We start from the raw sequence: 20,441 nt of genomic DNA, 5'->3' as shown, positions 1-20,441 counted from the left end.
TAAAGTTCTAGATCCATATTTTCAACGTTGATATGGACCCACGTCAGGGGTCCTTTTTCAACTACACTGGCACATGAAGATACGTTATATGTTTTATGATATATCAATATATTGCTTTCTGAATAAATTTATGCTTAATTGACTTGAATTTTAATATGATTGACCCCATGCAGTGGCACAGCATACATACATATTACATATATGTTTGTATACTGATATGTATACATATTGCATACAAGAAGATTTTTTTTAATCATATATTTTAATTAATTTCGTTTGTCTTATTATTAATTTAATACGACGAGGAATAGTGATAAAGGTAGTGCCGTCGCTGGGGCTCGAACTCGCGACCCTTGGCCCTCCAGCCCGATACGTATACTCTACCGCTGAGCTAAAGGGAAATTCCCTACAGCTGACGCTTGTAAGACAACCTTATTAATCCACATCTTTTACATTAATATGGACCGTCTCAGCATCAATCATAAAACGAAAAGAAGTACAAAAATGTAATATTATTCATATACAAAGTCGGGTTGTTAATAATCAGACCAAAGGAGTTCCAATAACAGGGAAGATTGCTTCTAGGGTAGAGTTCCTTTTTTTCAGTCTCCCATCCCCTCCCCTCCTCGGACGCTCGACCCTCAGTGAGCAGGCAGAAATCGGGATTCCGCCTTACTGAGTTAGCTCCCCTACAAAGACTTCTTCTGCATTGGAGGATTTCCCGCCATCTTACGAAAGCTTGTTTACTTCGATTGGCGAAAATGAGCAAGAATAAGGATGCTCAAGGTTGTTCTATATAACGTAATCAAAACAGCTTAATGAAATATATAACGAATCGAGGTTCATATACACAACACTGATATACGTTGACCGCTGTTAGATAATCATTCTTATTTTCTAGCATGAGTTTGACGTTAGATCATTATGATCAGTAATTCCTGTAGTAGTCCGAATTATTCTGACGTTTTATCGACTTTTGTTAATCGACGACAGACCGATATAAAAAAGTCGATGAAACGTCAGAATGATTCGGACTATTCCTGTAGGAACTCTATCTAAATCAGACTAGAGTTCCTACAGGAATTACATGATCAGTAACCTGGTAACTGAACACAGACGTATACATATACGGGTCCAGTACACTCTGCCGATTGAGCTATATAGCTATTTTCACCTATAAATTATAGCTGTATTGAGCCATATTTTCTCAGATTTCAATTTTCCTTAAAACAAAGCAAAGTCGCATAAAACAATAAGATTTATGGTAATGCTGACTATAAAAAGTATACATTGAAGTTTATTTTTATTTTTCATAAATGTTAAATTTTAGAGTTTTTTTACATCATTATTTTTTAAAAAGAATACTTACATTTAATTTCTTTTGTTATCAACCTAATGATAAAATCTTCTTTTAAAAGCGACTTTGTTTCATTTTCCTGCTGTACAGTACGGAATTTGTTTTGGTAATCGGCCGATTGAATTCGGTTCCGTGATGTTTCGGTAATTATCCTAGAGGTTGTCTCAATATTTTGGTTTGTTTATTTTTGTCCCTTATTTTGTCCACTCTGTTTCAGAATTTATAGTAATCGATTCTTCAGCATTTTTCGTCTTTACAAAAAAAAAAAAATACAACTTAGATACCGAAACGTCTAGAAGTCAGATAAATGTATGGTTAGAATCTAGTAATCTAGGTAAAAAAAAATAGTATCTTCCCAATACTATATATATATACATGTAGGTTACAGGATAGGAAAAATGCACTGAACCGGGGACCCTCTGAACTCTAGGCCTAGAAGTATGCTCTACCAATTGAGCTATCTGGTCGCCAGCGATCGACCCAGTTCAGATCTGCTACATTCCTCCCTCCTCTCTCTAAGTCTTCGCCCTTGAAGGCACCCCCAAATACACAACTATTTACAACCCAGGTTTGGGTAGCCCTTGCTAAGCATACACCAAATGCTTGAAACAAGGGTTGGTCACAGGCACCACTGAAACAGGCGAAGGAGAAATGTAACGGCAAGACCAGGGTTGGACCCTGAGACCCTCCAAAACTCTTATCTACGTCTGTGCTTAAAATTAATGGAACTTTCTCAGGGATCAATCTAGACTTGATTCACTACCGTTAATGGGTAGTTTCCCCTGCAGAAGAAAATTCCCCTGTTCTTTAAATATCCCCCTGTGTGCTTCAAAATTCCCCTATTTCAACAAGAAAATAGCTGTTTTTTCTTCAAAATATTTCCCCTATACATGTTTTCTCTAAAGTTCAACAGTTAAAATGCATAATACTGCATATATATACATTTTCTCCACTTAATTTAAACAAAAATTCTACAATTTTAAGCTTAAAATTGTTTAAAATTTGAAATAAACTGCACACATGTATGTCGGACAAAACATTTATCTTTTACCTTCATGACGCTAGAGCCTTGCAAAAAAATTTAGTTTCCCCCAAATCTAAAAAACAGTAATTTTCCCTAAAACCTAGATTGATCCCTGCTTCCTTCCCAATTATAGCAAGCATAACAAAACTTCTATAGCTGTATCTGCTACCCCTCACTATATTCTTCCTCATTTTGACCCTAACTTATGAATCTGTTAGTGTCAAACATCCTCCCAGTTATATCATACTGCAGGGAATGTAATAGGCATATTTGTATTGGTAATATCGGAGAGTCATATATTACATGTACTATATACATTTGTACGTCGTAGTAATATGAATGTTTTGTAATATGGATGTTTTGTATTCACTCATCAATGTTAAAACTTGTATTCAACTATTTCAGCGGTGAAAGCAATTTTAGATTATCTAAATCAACAAAACAGACCATACAGTGCTATAGACATTGTGAACAATCTTCACAAGGAATTTGGTAAAACAGTGAGTATTTTACAATGTTGTACATACAGTTCTCCCCCTTTTACCTGACACTGGTACTTAACACAAGAATTGTCTATGTGGAGAACAGCTTTATTTGTTTACTGTGCTGGAATCATTATTAGCTGTGTGGGCAATGATTCATTCAAATCCTGGACCAGGCCAGTAAGTGCAGAGATGAGTCTAACAATCTTAAGAAGCTAAGGCTCTTGGCAAGCGTTTTGGTGATGATGCTCAAGGCCAATTCTTTGAATTTGGGATTTTTTTCACCCAATTGGGAGAAAAGAACTTTTTAGCGTCCCGAAAACAAAACAGAATAGATCTAGCAATTATTGTTAAGCTATATAAGCTAGCAATCAGTAGCCNCGGTGCTATGAGAGACTGATGATGATCCAGTGCTATGAGAGACTAATGATGATCCGGTGCTATGAGAAATTGATGATGATCCAGTGCTATGAGAGATTGATGATGATCCAGTGTTATGAGAGACTGATGATGATCCTGTGCTGTGATAGACTGATGATGATCCGGTGCTATGAGAGACTAATGATGATCCTGTGCTGTGATAGACTGATGATGATCCGGTGCTATGAGAGGCTGATGATGATCCAGTGCTATGAGAGACTAATGATGATCCGGTGCTGTGAGAAATTGATGATGATCCAGTGCTATGAGAGACTGATGATGATCCAGTGCTATGAGAGACTATTGATGATCCGGTGCTATGAGAAATTGATGATGATCCAGTGCAATGAGAGATTGATGATGATCCAGTGTTATGAGAGACTGAAGATGATCCTGTGCTGTGATAGACTGATGATGATCCGGTGTTATGAGAGACTAATGATGATCCAGTGCTGTGAGAGACTGATGTTGATCCAGTGCTGTGATAATAAGAGACTGATGATGATTCGGTGCTATGAGAGGCTGATGATGATCCAGTGCTGTGAGAGATTGATGATGATCCGGTGCTATGAGAGACTAATGATGATCCAGTGCTGTGAGAGACTGATGTTGATCCAGTGCTGTGATCATAAGAGACTGATGACGATCCGGTGCTATGAGAGACTGATGATGATTCGGTGCTATGAGAGACTGATGATGGTCCAGTGCTATGAGAGACTAATGATGATCCGGTGCTATGAGAAATTGATGATGATCCAGTGCAATGAGAGATTGATGATGATCCAGTGTTATGAGAGGTTGATGATGATCCGGTGCTATCAGAGACTGATGGTGATCCGGTGCTATGAGAGATTGATGATGATCCGGTGCTATGAGAGAATGATGATGATCCGGTGCTATGAGAGATTGATAATGATCCGGTGCTATGAGAGACTGATGATGATTCATTGCTATGAGAGACTAATGATGATCTGGTGCTGTGAGAGAATGATGATGATCCGGTGCTATGAGAGATTGATAATGATCCGGTGCTATGAGAGACTGATGATGATTCGGTGCTATGAGAGACTGATGATGGTCCAGTGCTATGAGAGACTAATGATGATCCATTGCTGTGAGAGACTGATGTTGATCCAGTTCTGTGATCATAAGAGACTGATGACGATCCGGTGCTATGAGAGACTGATGATGATGCGGTGCTATGAGAGACTGATGATGATCCGGTGTTATGAGAGACTGATGATGATCCAGTGTTATGAGAGATTGATGATGATCCGGTGCTATGAGGGACTGATGGTGATCCGGTGTTATGAGAGACTGATAATGATCAAGTGCTATGAAAGACTGATGATGATCCGATGTTATGAGAGACTGATAATGATCCAGTCCTGTGAGTATGAGAGACTAATGATGATCCGGTGCTATGAGAAATTGATGATGATCCAGTGCAATGAGAGCTTGATGATGATCCAGTGTTATGAGAGGTTGATGATGATACGGTGCTATCAGAGACTGATGGTGATCCGGTGCTATGAGAGATTGATGATATGATCCCGTGCTGTGATCATAAGAGACTTATGATGATCCATTGCTATGAGAGACTAATGATGATCTGATGCTGTGAGAGACTGATGATGATCCGGTGTTATGAGAGACTAATGATGATCCTGATGGTGATCCGGTGTTATGAGAGACTGATAATGATCAAGTGCTATGAAAGACTGATGATGATCCGATGTTATGAGAGACTGATAATGATCCAGTGCTATGAAAGACTGATGATGATCCGATGTTATGAGAGACTGATAATGATCCAGTGCTGTGAGGGACTGATGGTGATCCGGTGTTATGAGAGACTGATGATCCGGTGCTGTGAGAGACTGATGATGATCCGGTGTTATGAGAGACTGATGATGATCCAGTGCTGTGAGAGACTGATGGTGATCCGGTGTTATGAGAGACTGATGATGATCCGGTGCTATGAAAGATTGATGATTATCCAGTGTTATGAGAGATTGATGATGATCCGGTGCTATGAGAGACTGATGATGATCCGGTGTTAGGAGAGACTGATGATGAGCCGGTGTTATGAGAGACTAATAATGATCCAGTGCTGTGAGGGCCTGATGGTGATCTGGTGTGATGAGAGACTGATGACGATCCGGTGCTATGAAAGATTGATGATTACCCAGTGTTATGAGAGATTGATAATGATCCAGTCCTGTGAGTATGAGAGACTAATGATGATCCAGTGCTATGAAAGACTTATGATGATCCGGTGTTGTGAGAGACTGATGATGGTCCGGTGCTATGAGAAAATGATGATGATCCAGTGCTATGAAAGACTTATGATGATCCGGTGTTGTGAGAGACTGATAATGATCCAGTCCTGTGAGTATGAGAGACTAATGATGATCCAGTTGATGATGATCCGGTGTTGTGAGAGACTGATAATGATCCAGTGCTGTGAGGGCCTGATGGTGATCCGGTGTTATGAGAGACTGATGATCCGGTGCTGTGAGAGACTGATGATGATCCGGTGTTGTGAGAGACTGATGATGATCCAGTGCTGTGAGAGACTGATGGTGATCCGGTGTTATGAGAGACTGATGAGCCGGTGCTGTGAGAGACTGATGATGATCCGGTGTTGTGAGAGACTGATGATGATCCAGTGCTGTGAGAGACTGATGGGGATCCGGTGTTATGAGAGACTGATAATGATCGAGTGCTATGAAAGACTGATGATGATTCGATGTTATGAGAGACTGATAATGATCCAGTCCTGTGAGAGACTGATGGGGATCCGGTGTTATGAGAGACTGATAATGATCGAGTGCTATGAAAGACTGATGATGATTCGATGTTATGAGAGACTGATAATGATCCAGTCCTGTGAGAGACTGATGGGGATCCGGTGTTATGAGAGACTGATAATGATCCAGTGCTGTGAGGGCCTGATGGTGATCCGGGGTTATGAGAGACTGATAATGATCCAGTGCTATGAAAGACTGATGATGATTCGATGTTATGAGAGACTGATAATGATCCAGTCCTGTGAGAGACTGATGGTGATCCGGTGTTATGAGAGACTGATAATGATCCAGTGCTATGAAAGACTGATGATGATCCGGTGTTATGAGAGACTAATGATGATCCAGTGTTATGAGAGATTGATGATGATCCGGTGCTATGAGAGACTGATGATGATCCCGTGCTGTGATCATAAGAGACTAATGATGATCCATTGCTATGAGAGACTAATGATGATCTGATGCTGTGAGAGACTGATGATGATCCGGTGCTATGAGAGACTGATGATGATCCGGTGCTGTGAGAGAATGATGATGATCCGGTGCTATGAGAGATTGATGATGATCCGGTGCTATGAGAGACTGATGGTGATCCGGTGTTATGCGAGACTGATAATGATCCAGTGCTATGAAAGACTGATGATGATCCGGTGTTATGAGAGACTGATAATGATCCAGTGCTGTGAGGGACTGATGGTGATCCGGTGTTATGAGAGACTGATAATGATCCAGTTATATGAGAGACTGATGATGATCCGGTGTTATGAGAGCCTGATAATGATCCAGTGCTGTGAGAGACTGATGGTGATCCGGTGTTATGAGAGACTGATGATGATCCGGCGCTATGAGAGACTGATGGTGATAGATAGGTTAGATAGGTTGTTGTGAGGTTGGTTATTGGTGTAAGATTGTTACAACAGTTAGTATTACGCAGAGGGACATAGATAGGTTAGATAGGTTGTTGTCAGGTTAGTTATTGGTGTAAGATTGTTACAGCAGTAGGTATTACGTGGTTGGACATAGATAGGTTAGATAGGTTATTGTCAGGTTGGTTATTGGTGTAAGATTGTTACAGCAGGAGGTATTACGTAGAGGGAGATAGATAGGTTAGATAGGTTGTTGTGGGGTTGGTTATTGGTGTAGATTCTTACAGCAGTAAGCATAACGTAGAGGGACATCGATAGGTTAGACAGGTTATTGTCAGGTTGGTTATTGGTGTAAGATTCTTACAGCAGTAAGTATAACGTAGAGGGACATAGATAGGTTAGACAGGTTATTGTCAGGTTGGTTATAGGTGTAAGATTGTTACAGCAATAGGTATTACGTAGAGGGACATAGATAGGTTAGATAGGTTATTGTCAGGTTGGTTATCCGTGTAAGATTGTTACAGCAGTATGTCTTACGTAGAGGGACATAGATATGGTAGATAGGTTATTGTCAGGTTAGTTATTGGTGTAAGATTGTTACAACAGTTAGTATTACGCAGAGGGACATAGATAGGTTAGACAGGTTATTGGCAGGTTGGTTATTGGTGTAATATTCTTGAAGCAGTAGGTATTACGGAGAGGGACATAGATAGGTTAGATAGGTTATTGTCAGGTTGGTTATCCTTGTAAGATTGTTACAGCAGTAGGTATTACGTAGAGGGACATAGATAGGTTAGATAGGTTATTGTCAGGTTGGTTATTGGTGTAAGTTTGTTCCAGCAGTATGTATTACGTAGAGGGACATAGATAGGTTAGATAGGTTATTGTCGTGTTGGTTATTGGTGTAAGATTGTTACAGCAGTAGGTATTACGTAGAGGGACATAGATAGGTTAGATAGGTTATTGTCAGGTTGGTTATTGGTGTAAGATTCTTACAGCAGTAGGTATTACGTAGCGGATCATAGATAGGTTAGTTATGTTATTGTCAGGTTGGTCATTGGTGTAAGATTTAAACAGCAGTTAGTATTACGTAGAGGGACATAGATAGGTTAGATAGGTTATTGTCAGGCTGTGTATTAGTGTTCGATTGTTAGAAATCAATGTTGGGAGGCCTGTTTGCGTAGTGGATAACGCCTTTCACTAAGATGATACTCCGATCGGATATGAAAAGATATTGGGTCACCTGCCCGACCACGTGATTTTTTTCTGGATACTCCAGTTTCCACTCACATTTAGACCCCACGCGTGCTAATATCCTTGCTAATAAGAGTGATTAATATAAGTTCAAATACTTTGTTTTATGATTGTTATAAAATATATGAAGTTCTTTTATTTTAATTAGCCTAGCTCTAAAGTGGCATTACATATCTAACATATTCTATAATATTATTTGACTCTTTACAGAAAAGTATCAAAGAAAGCAACATTTCAGGCACAATTTCGTTGTTTTTACACGAAATTGTCCACTTTGTCATCTATCCTATGCAGGAAGGTAGACACACATTTTCTCTCTTTCCCTGTTATGAATTCCTGCCTTTCAATCACTTTATATTCAAGCCTTTCGACATGTCCCCCGATTCACTCCATTTTTCCGCCTCCAGCAAATGAGTTCCGAAGGAAATGTAATTCATTTCATACTATTTACATTCCTTACGCTGGAATCCATTGACGAAAATGACATTCATTTTTGCATAACAGAGGTGACCTCATCACTTCGTAGTAATACACCACAAGCGTTACTCATCCCGGTCGTCCCAATTCCATTCCTAAAGTCAAAACAAAGTTCCACTTACTTCACCTCCGGATTTCTGTCGAATTCAGTATTTCATGGCTGCAATTTCAACTTCGGTGGCCAGCCGATATAGCTGTGCGACCATGCTGTTTATAAAACATGCCAGGCCTCATGACGTAGCTAAGGTCAACTTGGTTTACGTCCATCGTGAAACAGCACCGGTGTAGTTGTGTTATGCTGATATACATTAACAATAAACATGATTGGCTCGATTATAAACCTTAAATAAGGTAAAGCGTTTGATAATTATATACCACTTGTATAAATTCCACAAATTGATTTTGAATGTGGAATTATATTTTGTTTGTTTTGTTTTCATGCTTTTGCTAGGACCCCAGCGAAAGTTTTACATTTCCCTGCGAAATGACGCTGTTCTTTCTACTGCATTTACCACACGTGTAAATAGAAACAAATGCCTGTATGTTTTGTTTGTTTATGCTTTCAACAGAAAAAATATCTTTCAAAGCACTTCAACACGTAAATACGAAATACGAGGAATGAATTTTTTTCTTTTCATCTTTCATGAGGTCATAACAACATTGGCTTTCTGGACATATTTACCATGAATCGCATAAGCCATTCATGGTAAATATGTCCAGAAAACCAATATTTTTAGGACCTCATGAGTCTTGAGGAAAAAAATAATTCCCTTAATTATTCTACAACAGTATTACAATAGATAACATTTTTAACATAATTCAGAGACATTTAATATGACCTAAATATAACTACAAATAATTGCTTTGTATAGCAATGAGTTTCAAGAGTTAAACTCAGCATTGCTTAGTAAGTGATTACATTATCTATTAGTCATAACGAACTAAGTAAAATTAATATCATTAGTTATAAATCAGGGATTATGGGAACCATAGCTAGGTTCTGGTTTCTCACGTAAAAAGAGTGGATAGATATGATATTGCATAAACATGATATTTTCCATGTGTCATATCAAATTGACGTAACTTTTCAGTGATACTCTGGGCATTTTGAACGCAAAATTTACTTTTATTTCTACCTTGTAAAATATAAAAATAACAACACGTAGTTAGCTCACGTATGATAGCGTATGTGGGATAGGGTTGTTCACATGAGTGCTTTACGCTAGACTATTGTTTACGCAGGGGTTGCGGGTATGAAAATGACATGTATTCAATCATCCCCCCTACTTTCCAAGATACACCTTGAGTTACAATCTAACCGGCCCATTATACGCTCGTTTCACATCGCATTAAACGCCGTATAGAGTGTAGAGTAACACGCTACTATACCCGAACCTTGTAAGGTAAACATATAACACACACACCCTCACCTCCCTCCTACCACTCACCTTCCCCAACACACACGTGATTGCATCTACACAGTTTAGCAAGATATACACAGTGCAAACATGAATAACACTGCACCATATAACACCCGATGCCACTTTGCAACGAGTGTAACAGTCGGGACATTTGAGAAATCTCTTACCCTTGTGGTCAAATAAGGAATTCCTATTACGTACCAGCTACTCAGCCATGGTGGTGCATTCTTCAGCGAAGCAGTATACATTTTAAACTGATAATCACTAGGTACTTCACAACAAACATTCCATATGTTGTTTCTAATCATGAAATCTACATCGAAAGGAATTTGTTTATGCTACTCGTACTTTTCATTTGACTTGAAAGTTACTTGTGTAAACCAGAATATTGGTGATGTTAGAATCGGTTATTGGTAAAATATCAGTTTTACATTATGCTTCATGGGGACTAACTGTTTAAATATTTAGGGGATCAGTAAGGGTGCTAGTTTAATCCGAAATGGAAGCATACAACCGTCTGGACAACTTAAAAAGAGTGTATTAAGATCTCATGGATTTATTGTTACAACCATGACATCGGGTAACACATCATAACGTCTACTCTGAATCAGACACTCAATCCCAACTCAACTCTTCTAATAAGGTCTCTATGTTAGCTTGATTTCACTGGAGAACAATAATTGTTCAAGAGACACGTATTCTTGTCCTAAAAATAGAATGGCCCTAACACTAAGGTATCGCATAACTACACAGATATAACACTATCAGGAATTAGTTGTATTTTACATGCTAATGTACATATTTATGATAAATAATGTAACAAATAAACATATAATAAGTCCTAAATTTACAGCTATTGCTCTTCTCTCTCAATCCTATATTATTTTGCACGGATACAAACGTCATTGCTTTTGGCTGACCTCTCTAGTTGAAATTCGTGCGTTCCTCAAACTATGCGAATGACCTACATAGGGACCACGGAACCAAATCAAAAATAGATTGTGGGTTTTTCCCTTTTAGGCAGAAGATTTAATAGAAAGGTGAATGCCTCGGGGCCTGCTGGTTGGATATTAAGGTGGCAGAAGTTTCAAAAGTTTTATGTGTGGGTTGAGCAATATATATAGATTTAATATGTATAAAAAAATTAAAAAAAAAATTCAAGTCTGGTTTTGTCTGGGTGAGTTTATTAAGTGTGTAATTTGCTGTAAATTTTGTTCGATTTTTAGTGCCGAATTCAATACAAGATGGCAGCCCCCATATAAAAAAAGTTCAAATTGGCAGAATTTTGAAATATTTTTTTTACAGTTGTGTGAGATGCTATTCTTCAAAATGAGGTCAGGTAAACCAGTGTGGATAACCCCATTTAACCAGGACAGGGGTAAACGTTAACACTATCGTCTATGGAAAATCATTTGGTTCCGCGGTCCCTATAGGATATGACGTTTTACACCATTCAAGCGTCCCTGGAAACCAGATGATGGGACCAACCAGCATATTTCTGGTTGTGAATCTAATCATGGATGTGTTTAGCCAGAATTTAGAGGGAAAATTAGCTGCAGGAGGATATTATGATGGAAATATACACCCATATAGAGCGTGGAGGTGGCCCATGGACCAGGGAGGATATGGGCTTATTGTGGTTAGATGGCCAAATGGACACAGAATAACACAGAGAGTGCTCTGACTGTCACTGATGGTACATTACAGATTGCTGAAGGAGGATTTCCCGAGGAGGACTGTGACGTCATGATTTTGGAGGTCAGTCATCTCTGATATGAACCTATATATTTTTTAATTTATAATCTATATATATATATTTATCTTTCTTTCTGTCTGTGTGTGTGTCTGTGTGTGTGTGTCTGTCTGTCTGTGTGTCTGTCTGTGTGTCTGTGTGTCTGTCTGTCTGTCTGTCTGTCTGTCTTTCTTTCGTTCTTTCTCTCTTTCTTTCTTGTAAGATATATATTAAAAAATAACAAAGACCATTTTTTTTTAAGTTCTCAGTATTTTAATGTTTCATTTCTTTTCTCAATCATAACTCTGTCTTTCACATAAATTTCTTCTTATTTCTCTTTTGAATTTTACACCACAATGATGTCTTTATTGTTCTTTATCCAGGTCCTTGGACACAGAGCTCCCAGCAGTAATTGGAGACACAACCCTTCTACACAGTTCTTTAATAGCAGTTCCCGGCCCATGGTTCACAGGATACACCGCCCTATGAGCTATCCCTGAAAAGTTACAAGTAAATTTCACACATGATGCGAGAGACTGCTTCAGCCGTCTGTTCACAGATTCTACCTTTTGGGTCGACAGGGTCATCAGGTTCATTTCCAACAAGGAGTCACCGAGACAGGCCTTAACTTTCTCCATCAGAATTTTTGACACAGTTGCCTCTCCACCGCTGACCTTAAAATCACTTGGTAAGTATACGTTGTCTGTTAGCAAGTTATTTCTTTTCTTCCCTGCACACACTAGTGATTTGGTCCTGCACTCACAATGCACACCTTAGCAGCACTTCCCGATTACCTCCCTTACACCTTGTGCAGTCCTCTCCTATCACTGTCTTTCATCTCAGCTGCTGTTATGTAAACATTATGTAATCCTATCATTGTGGTGTTGTACTGTTTGTACAGTTATTAGTCTTTACTTTTGTGTCTGTTTTTGACTCTTTTCTCTAAATAATTGCTGGTGTCTTCAATTTTTTACAAAAAGTCCAAAATTAAGGGGGTATGGGTCTCAAAATTGAGTTATCTCCCCTGATCTTCAGACAAAATGTTTGTTGTTTATATTTCTGGGTAGAACAGTACCTGTACTTTAATAAAAACTCAAAACCATAAGTCTAAGTATAATATTTATTAAGATATTCAAGTTTACATTTTGAAACTGGTTCAATTTTCCTGCCTTTTTTTGCAGGAATCTCCATCTTCAGTACCGGTAGAAGACTTGACCTAGCAGCCCAAGCCTTGGAGCCAGCCACTTCCCATTTTGGTTTCATACCCTATGGTCCTGACTGTTTCCAAAAATGGTAAATTTGAAAAATATGTGGGATCCTATAGGGACCACGGAACCAAATCAAAAATAGATTGTGGGTTTTTCCCTTTTGGGCAGAAGATTTAATAGAAAGGTGAATGCCTCGGGGCCTGCTGGTTGGATATTAAGGTGGCAGAAGTTTCAAAAGTTTTATGTGTGGGTTGAGCAATATATATAGATTTAATATGTATAAAAAAATTAAAAAAAAAATTCAAGTCTGGTTTTGTCTGGGTGAGTTTATTAAGTGTGTAATTTGCTGTAAATTTTGTTCGATTTTTAGTGCCGAATTCAAAACAAGAAGGCAGCCCCCATATAAAAAAGTTCAAATTGGCAGAATTTTGAAATATTTTTTTTTTACAGTTGTGTGAGATGCTATTCTTCAAAATGAGGTCAGGTAAACCAGTGTGGATAACCCCATTTAACCAGGACATGGGTAAACGTTAACACTATCGTCTATGGAAAATCATTTGGTTCCGCGGTCCCTACATCACGACATCTCATTCGCTCCACGTGACATGCATCTCTGATTGACCTCCATCTATTCATGCGCTTCTCGCTCTTTTTGAATCCAATACACAACAATATACGATAAAATTACCTATATGTCAACTTCGTGTACGTATTTAGATTTCAATCGGATGTTATTGACTGCCTTTTACTACATTATAAAGAAGTATACATTCGATGCGATGTAAATATCATTTTACATATAAATAATTATATCGATTGTAGGTTTCACTTTTTTAATATTATTTTGCTATTTTTGTGATTTAACATTGCCAAAGGTTGCATCTATGAATAACTGTAGCTTGTTGGGGGTAAATTTTAAATATATTTTTCTGTGGCTGTCTGTCCAAATCCCTCAATATTTTCTCCCTTTTTTATAGGGGCATATTTTTAAATTTTTAAATCACCCGAAAGACGGAATATCTGAGATAAACCTATCTAGAAATAAAACAGGCGACCAAATAGCATTGTCCATTTGAGAAATATATATCAATAAACATAATTCAGGGGAATTAACTCCTTCATTACTAACACGATTCTACACTTACATACGTGTATATACGCATGTGTGTGTACCTTTAACGTCTATTCAGAGGTCACATTCCGATGTTCCGTCCTACATAAGCTACTGTGTATAGGCATGATCTAAACTGTAGCCTACTACTAAGTACACGATATAACTTAAATACTGACACTATTTGGTAGACGACACAGTTAACATGTTCAACAGAGCTAAACGGAATAACAATACAGACCGTGGTCGTAATACAAAAGCGTGATCGTGTAGAATAAAAGGTTCTTCAGGTGACTGTTCCGATGTAATCTCACAACAGAAACATATCTGCTTGATTATTGTTTCAATAAAGGTAATTCGTGGGGTTTCAGATTCAGCCAAAAACAATTCAATTACGTAAATGATTTGTTCGTATGGTTTGTACGAAACAACTATTGACTATCATGATTAGGAGACATAGCTACATTTACTATTAGCACTGCTACATGTAATAATACCATTTCCGAAAAACGACATTGATATTGATGTGTTTTGTAGAATCTGGTTCTTTCGAAGGAAAGTGGTGTATTTGTACGCAAAAACATTTCAATTATCTACTCCGGATTAGAGATGGAATTATGATTCTATCTATCTGGTTTTGGATTTTTAAGCACTCTTTCGGAATCTTCTGTAACAAGTGGTGTGCATACTGATGCATACATTAAGACTTAGAAGCAGAGTCAACTGTTTTAAAATTCTGGTGATCTGTCAGTCACACCAGCTACATTATGACTAAAGTACAATAACGGAGGTAATGTTGTTTTCGATATTGTAGTCTTAGCATAAAGAAGTTTGGAAATAAAATCGTATTCAAATTGTTACTGTGATGTTATCTTGAAAATGGAAACATACGACATAACAGTAGTATTTGGTGAAAATGTACAGGTAATGCAACAGTGTTTGCTCAGACAAAGTATGGTAAGGAGAACATTGGTTACCTGTTAGGACAAAAATGGTATCAATTTCTGTGAAATATTGGTTGTGTACACTGAATAGCTCGTTGACTTTTTTGACGGGTGTCACTAACACATGTAACATGGGTCATGAGTTTAACAGGGTTTTGTGAAAACTGACATGAACATTTGCAGGCAAAAAGCAGCGTTATCAAAATCGTTGGTATATCAGCGGAAAGTAAGCCAGGTAAATTTACCATTTAGTCCTTTTTGGTGGGCGATGGTTATAAGTCCTAACGTTGCTCAATTTCGTCTGGCAGAGATTTCTCTTTAATAAAAAGTAAACTCTCATGATTATGTTAAAAATATAATATCTGTTGATATATTGCTGTCGGATTATCTTTTTTTTGTGTGACGTGTAACAATGGTTAAAAAGATGGTCGGTAAAAGTCACACGTCTATAAAATATTGCTATGCCAATCAAGTTTTATTTTCAAAGCATACCAATGTGATACATTATAACCTGTCTAAACCGGCCCCTGTCTAATCCGGATCACCCTCGAAACCGGCTGTGTCTGTGGCCCCGGCATATTTCTATATAATCATAGTAGTTCAACCCTGTATAAGCCGGACCCTGTCCATTCCGTAAAATCGGCGTTGTTTCACAAAAGTTTGCATCGTAATCCATGTAAAAACAACCTGCTCATTCCGGTCCTGATATTTCTCTCAGCCGGCTACAATCTAAAGCAAACACATTCTTAACAAATTAGGGCTATGCAATGTGGGTCGCCCTTTATGTGTATTATAAACTGTATATTTTGTAAATAATTAGACGTTGCAATTTATTCGTTTCTCTGTTGTTTATGTTGACACATTTGTATACAGATCGTATGCACAACACTACATTTTTGTATTTTCAAAAAAAGACATGCCGACCCTGTATAAACCGGACACCTGTGTAAACCGGAAACATATTTTGGTCCCGGTGACATCCGGTTCAGACAGGTTATAATTTATTCCGCTTTTAACCACACTTCCTTATCTAACCAATGGATTGGGAGACTTAAAGGAATGTATTGTCAAAATGGTAAAAAATAGAGTCATAATATAATGAATCTCTAGCATGATTCTCTTTATTCCAATCATACTACGAATCCTACTACGAACTGATCAGGTTTAAAACTAACTGTTATTTAATTTATAACAGTTATGTAGCAAGACCTCTCAACTTGATTAGTAATTCTGTTAATCATCAGTAACGACGAGGGGCCGTAGATATGACAGGAATCCGGAATATACAGAAAAAAATCTCAAGTGGTCAGGCAAGTGACCCAATAAATTTCCACATTCGATCAGGGAATGGAACCCTATATTAGTGAGAGGCGAGTACACTGTCCATTGCGCCAGCCGACCACCTATCTAATGTGCTGACTGGCTGACTGGATCATGCGTTTAAAGGTATGACTTGGTCATAGATGAAGTGGTTTTGTTAAAGTTGCCCTCTATGAGAAAGCTGAGTTAGGATACTTAGGGATATTTGTTTCTGATGCTTTCAAATGTGACTTTCATTCTTTTAGGAGATAACATTGTCCCGGAGACAACATGGTGAATAGTTTAATTATCCTGATATTATGTATATTCCATTAATGTCGATCATGGTCTTAACCAACAAAAATGCTTTATCGAGTATGAATTTCTAAAATATTTATCAAAATCGAAGCCTGTATTATCCCTGTGTTCTTCGTGCGAATTGAAGATAATCAGAGTAGATACAGATGAAAGACCTATTTTACTTTCACAAATATTCATACACACATTTCTTAAACAGTATGATTCAGTAACTCCTAAATTACCGAAGGGAACTACATGTGTATATGTGGATTTGTAATGTTTTGTTTCACACAAAGCCAAAAACTCTGCATACGGGTATACATGAATGCAAAGTGTATTTAAGACTCCAGTTTTAAAAGGCAGCACATATAATAAAATCAACAGAGCTGAACCACTAATAATGTCGACTGTACCTGTAATACAGGTGATTGTTCCAAACGATATGTCTTTTCAGGTGACTATCGACAGGAAATCTGATATCAGTTAGCTACCAGCTTTGGCTATCTCTAAAATCCAATATGTTTTAAACTTAAAAACTAAACTTGTGCAATTATTGTGTTAGTATTATCTGTATGATACATGTTTTAAAGATCTTCATACGAAAACATGGGTATATTAACTATTTATGCTACTCAACATTGAAAAGCAATTTTTTTGAAACGAACTATTAACAAAGCTGTTGTCATGTAACACACACTCAAAAGAAAAAAATAATTACATGTAACCTTTATTATTGATAATAGAAATCTAATGTTAACGGGAAAGGATACAAAAGTGTAAATAATTAGTACATAGATATTGGTCAAAAATATGTTGTAAAAAAAATAAAAATACGTTCGCATGCTCGTCACCAAGACGACACAATTAAGAAGGGATGAAATACGGCGACCTCGCTATCAATGTTAACTACAGATATTATAATTGTTTTCTACTCTACTTTCTTTATAAATCATTTTGAATCCCTTACAGAATCTTGAGGATGATAATAAATCGATGTTAATGTAATCGCCTTTGATATTATGGCACTTATGCACTACTTAGCGCTTTAAGAACAAATGTTTATAATAGATAAGATTAAATTAATATTATGTCAATTTAAAGCATCTTTATGATTGATTTTTTTTCAAATCGTGTTGACAAAAATGTGAATAATAATTCACTCCGTTATCTAAAACTGCAAATTTGGAGAAATAATAGGCTTGCTCCATCCTCCTGCGTGTTTGATGTCGTATAAAGCTGAAAGTATAAAGGTGAAACCCCCACAGAATCGACGGCTTTCGTCTGTGTCCACTGCTAAGGAGGTAATGAACAAAATGATTTGCTATCCCCATCGCAACATGTGGGATTTTTTTATTTGTCCTATTACCTAACAAGCATTTTGTTCCTCGTTTCTAGACTGCGTAAGCTTCTTATTTAGTATTTGTGTTCAACGTTGGCTCGAATTGGGAAGGCAATCGCTCAGGCAGGTACATATAACCTTCTTAAAATTGAAAAGAAAAGTTTTGAAACCAACTATAAACAAAGCTGTTGCCATGTAAACAACGTTTTGACATATAATTACATCCACTACATTAAACTAGTCTTACAAACACGAACCGAGATTAAAGCAAATCTTGACGAAAAAAATAATATATGTGGGTTTTTTCATAATACAGCTGTAAAGGCATTTAAATGCTTTCACTGTAAATTGAGACACGTGTTTTTAGATGGTTTAGCTTGACTACATATACTTTTTACACACCGACGATCGACCAAACTCAGCGTGGTATTTTGTTTATAATTGAAGCTATCGATATGTTTGTATAGGGGAATCCCCGTTAAAATCCATATCACAAGGAAAGAAGGAATAGGCTGAATTGGGGTATTCAAGAGTATTGCCCACATTGATGTACATGTATATGGAAGCATGCACAAACACAAGAAATAAAGAAAAAAAACGGAAATCAAAATGACGACGGAACCCAACAGATTCCGGACATAAGAAAAATCATGATACACAATAATATTAATTCGAAGTTTTTATATACCGCTTTATCTTAACTTTTGTCGTCTCCAAGTGGTTTACAACTTATTATCCTTGGTAATAGTTGTACATATGCGGGTAGCAAGTGCGCAAGTATAGGTCACACCATGCCAATCAATTATAATATAAACTGTTGTATCATCTACCAGTGTACACCACCTTACCCGTACGTCATTTTATATTTACATTAATCATAAAAAAGTGCAAACCAGGCTGTACCGTACGCCATACAGTATATACATTCGTACTGCTTTACACTTAAAAAACATGTAACTAACATTCTGTCACATCTATCTATAATATCGTTAATAGATGCATGGATGCCTCCGTAATCATCAAAAGAACAGTACAGATATTAGAACTTCTATAGAACAATCTGAGTCCTTGTCGGATGAAAGTCTGTATAGTTTGATGTTGAGAAGCCGCCTAAACCTTTATGTAGCTGTATTATTCGTTTTCTGAGGCTTTGAAAAGTGACGCCTAATCAAATAATTGCCAACTAATGCTTTTATGAGAAGAAAAATAATGGCTTAATTTCCAAACTTCTACTGAAGATTTTTATTCAATTCAATTTTCCTAGTGTTATGTTTCATACCCACTTTATGTGTTGATTTTCCTCCTTTATTCTGACACCTTTTTGACATATAATTACTATTTTAGACAGCTTAGCTTGAGTGTATGCTATTCATACACTCACACGATCGACCAAACTCAACGTGGTATTTTAAATATAGTTGAAGCTACTGATCTGTTCGCATAGGAGAATTCCCGTCGAATTCCATATCAAGAAGTGGGAAGGTCTAGGCTGAATTGGGGTATTGGAGAGTATTACTCACATTGATGTACATGTATAATTATGTAAGTATGCATTGTTTTTAGATAGAAAACTACATCTCACAGCGTAAACACAAGAGACAAAACAAATAAATTAGAAATGACGACGGAACCATCAAAAAAATCATAAAAGGTGCAAACCAGGCTGTACCGTACGTCATTTCTACATTACAAGCTATACAAAGTGTACATTGTACTGTTACTGTACAATGTTACACATTCACAAAATCTATAGAACGTGAACACCACGCTGTACTTGTACGTCAACATCCATTTAAGGAATCTTACAATATGCACACACCTCTGTACCCGGACGCCATTTCAACATTTGCAGGAATTATACAAAGTGTACACCACACAGCATCCGTACGTCATTTTTACATTCCTAGGAATTATACAAAGTGTACACCACACATCATCCGGACGTCATTTTTACATTTCCAGGAATTATACAAAGTGTACACAACACAGAATCCGTACGTCATTTTTACATTCCCAGGAATTATACAAAGTGTACACCACACAGCATCCGTATGTCATTTTTACATTTCCAGGAATTATACAAAGTGTATACCACACAGCATCCGTACGTCATTTTTACATTTCCAGGAATTATACAAAGTGTACACCACACAGCATCCGTATGTCATTTTTACATTTCCAGGAATTATACAAAGTGTATACCACACAGCATCCGTACGTCATTTTTACATTCCTAGGAATTATACAAAGTGTACACCACACATCATCCGTACGTCATTTTTACATTTCCAGGAATTATACAAAGTGTACACCACACAGCATCCGTACGTCATTTTTACATTCCCAGGAATTATACAAAGTGTATACCACACAGCATCCGTACGTCATTTTTACATT

The 20,441-nt window shown here is 37.4% G+C and overlaps 1 protein-coding gene across 1 annotated transcript; it reads right to left on the bottom strand.

Moving 5' to 3' along the window:
• Positions 1-5,629: 5,629 nt before the first annotated feature.
• On the bottom strand, positions 5,630-8,704 carry LOC110441159 (sericin-2-like). Its single transcript, XM_021484256.1, has 3 exons — positions 8,665-8,704; positions 6,499-6,675; positions 5,630-5,967 (listed from the first exon to the last, which is right to left on the bottom strand). Exons 1-3 carry the CDS (start codon positions 8,702-8,704, stop codon positions 5,630-5,632), a joined length of 555 nt encoding a protein of 184 aa, XP_021339931.1.
• Between the last annotated feature and the right edge of the window lie 11,737 nt (positions 8,705-20,441).

The sequence above is a fragment of the Mizuhopecten yessoensis genome, unplaced genomic scaffold (assembly GCF_002113885.1).
Source record: "Mizuhopecten yessoensis strain PY_sf001 unplaced genomic scaffold, ASM211388v2 scaffold715623, whole genome shotgun sequence".
In the NCBI taxonomy this organism is placed as follows: Eukaryota; Metazoa; Mollusca; class Bivalvia; order Pectinida; family Pectinidae; genus Mizuhopecten; species Mizuhopecten yessoensis.
The sequence above is the reverse complement of the archived record's forward strand: the minus strand, read 5'-3'. Positions and strand labels throughout refer to the sequence as shown.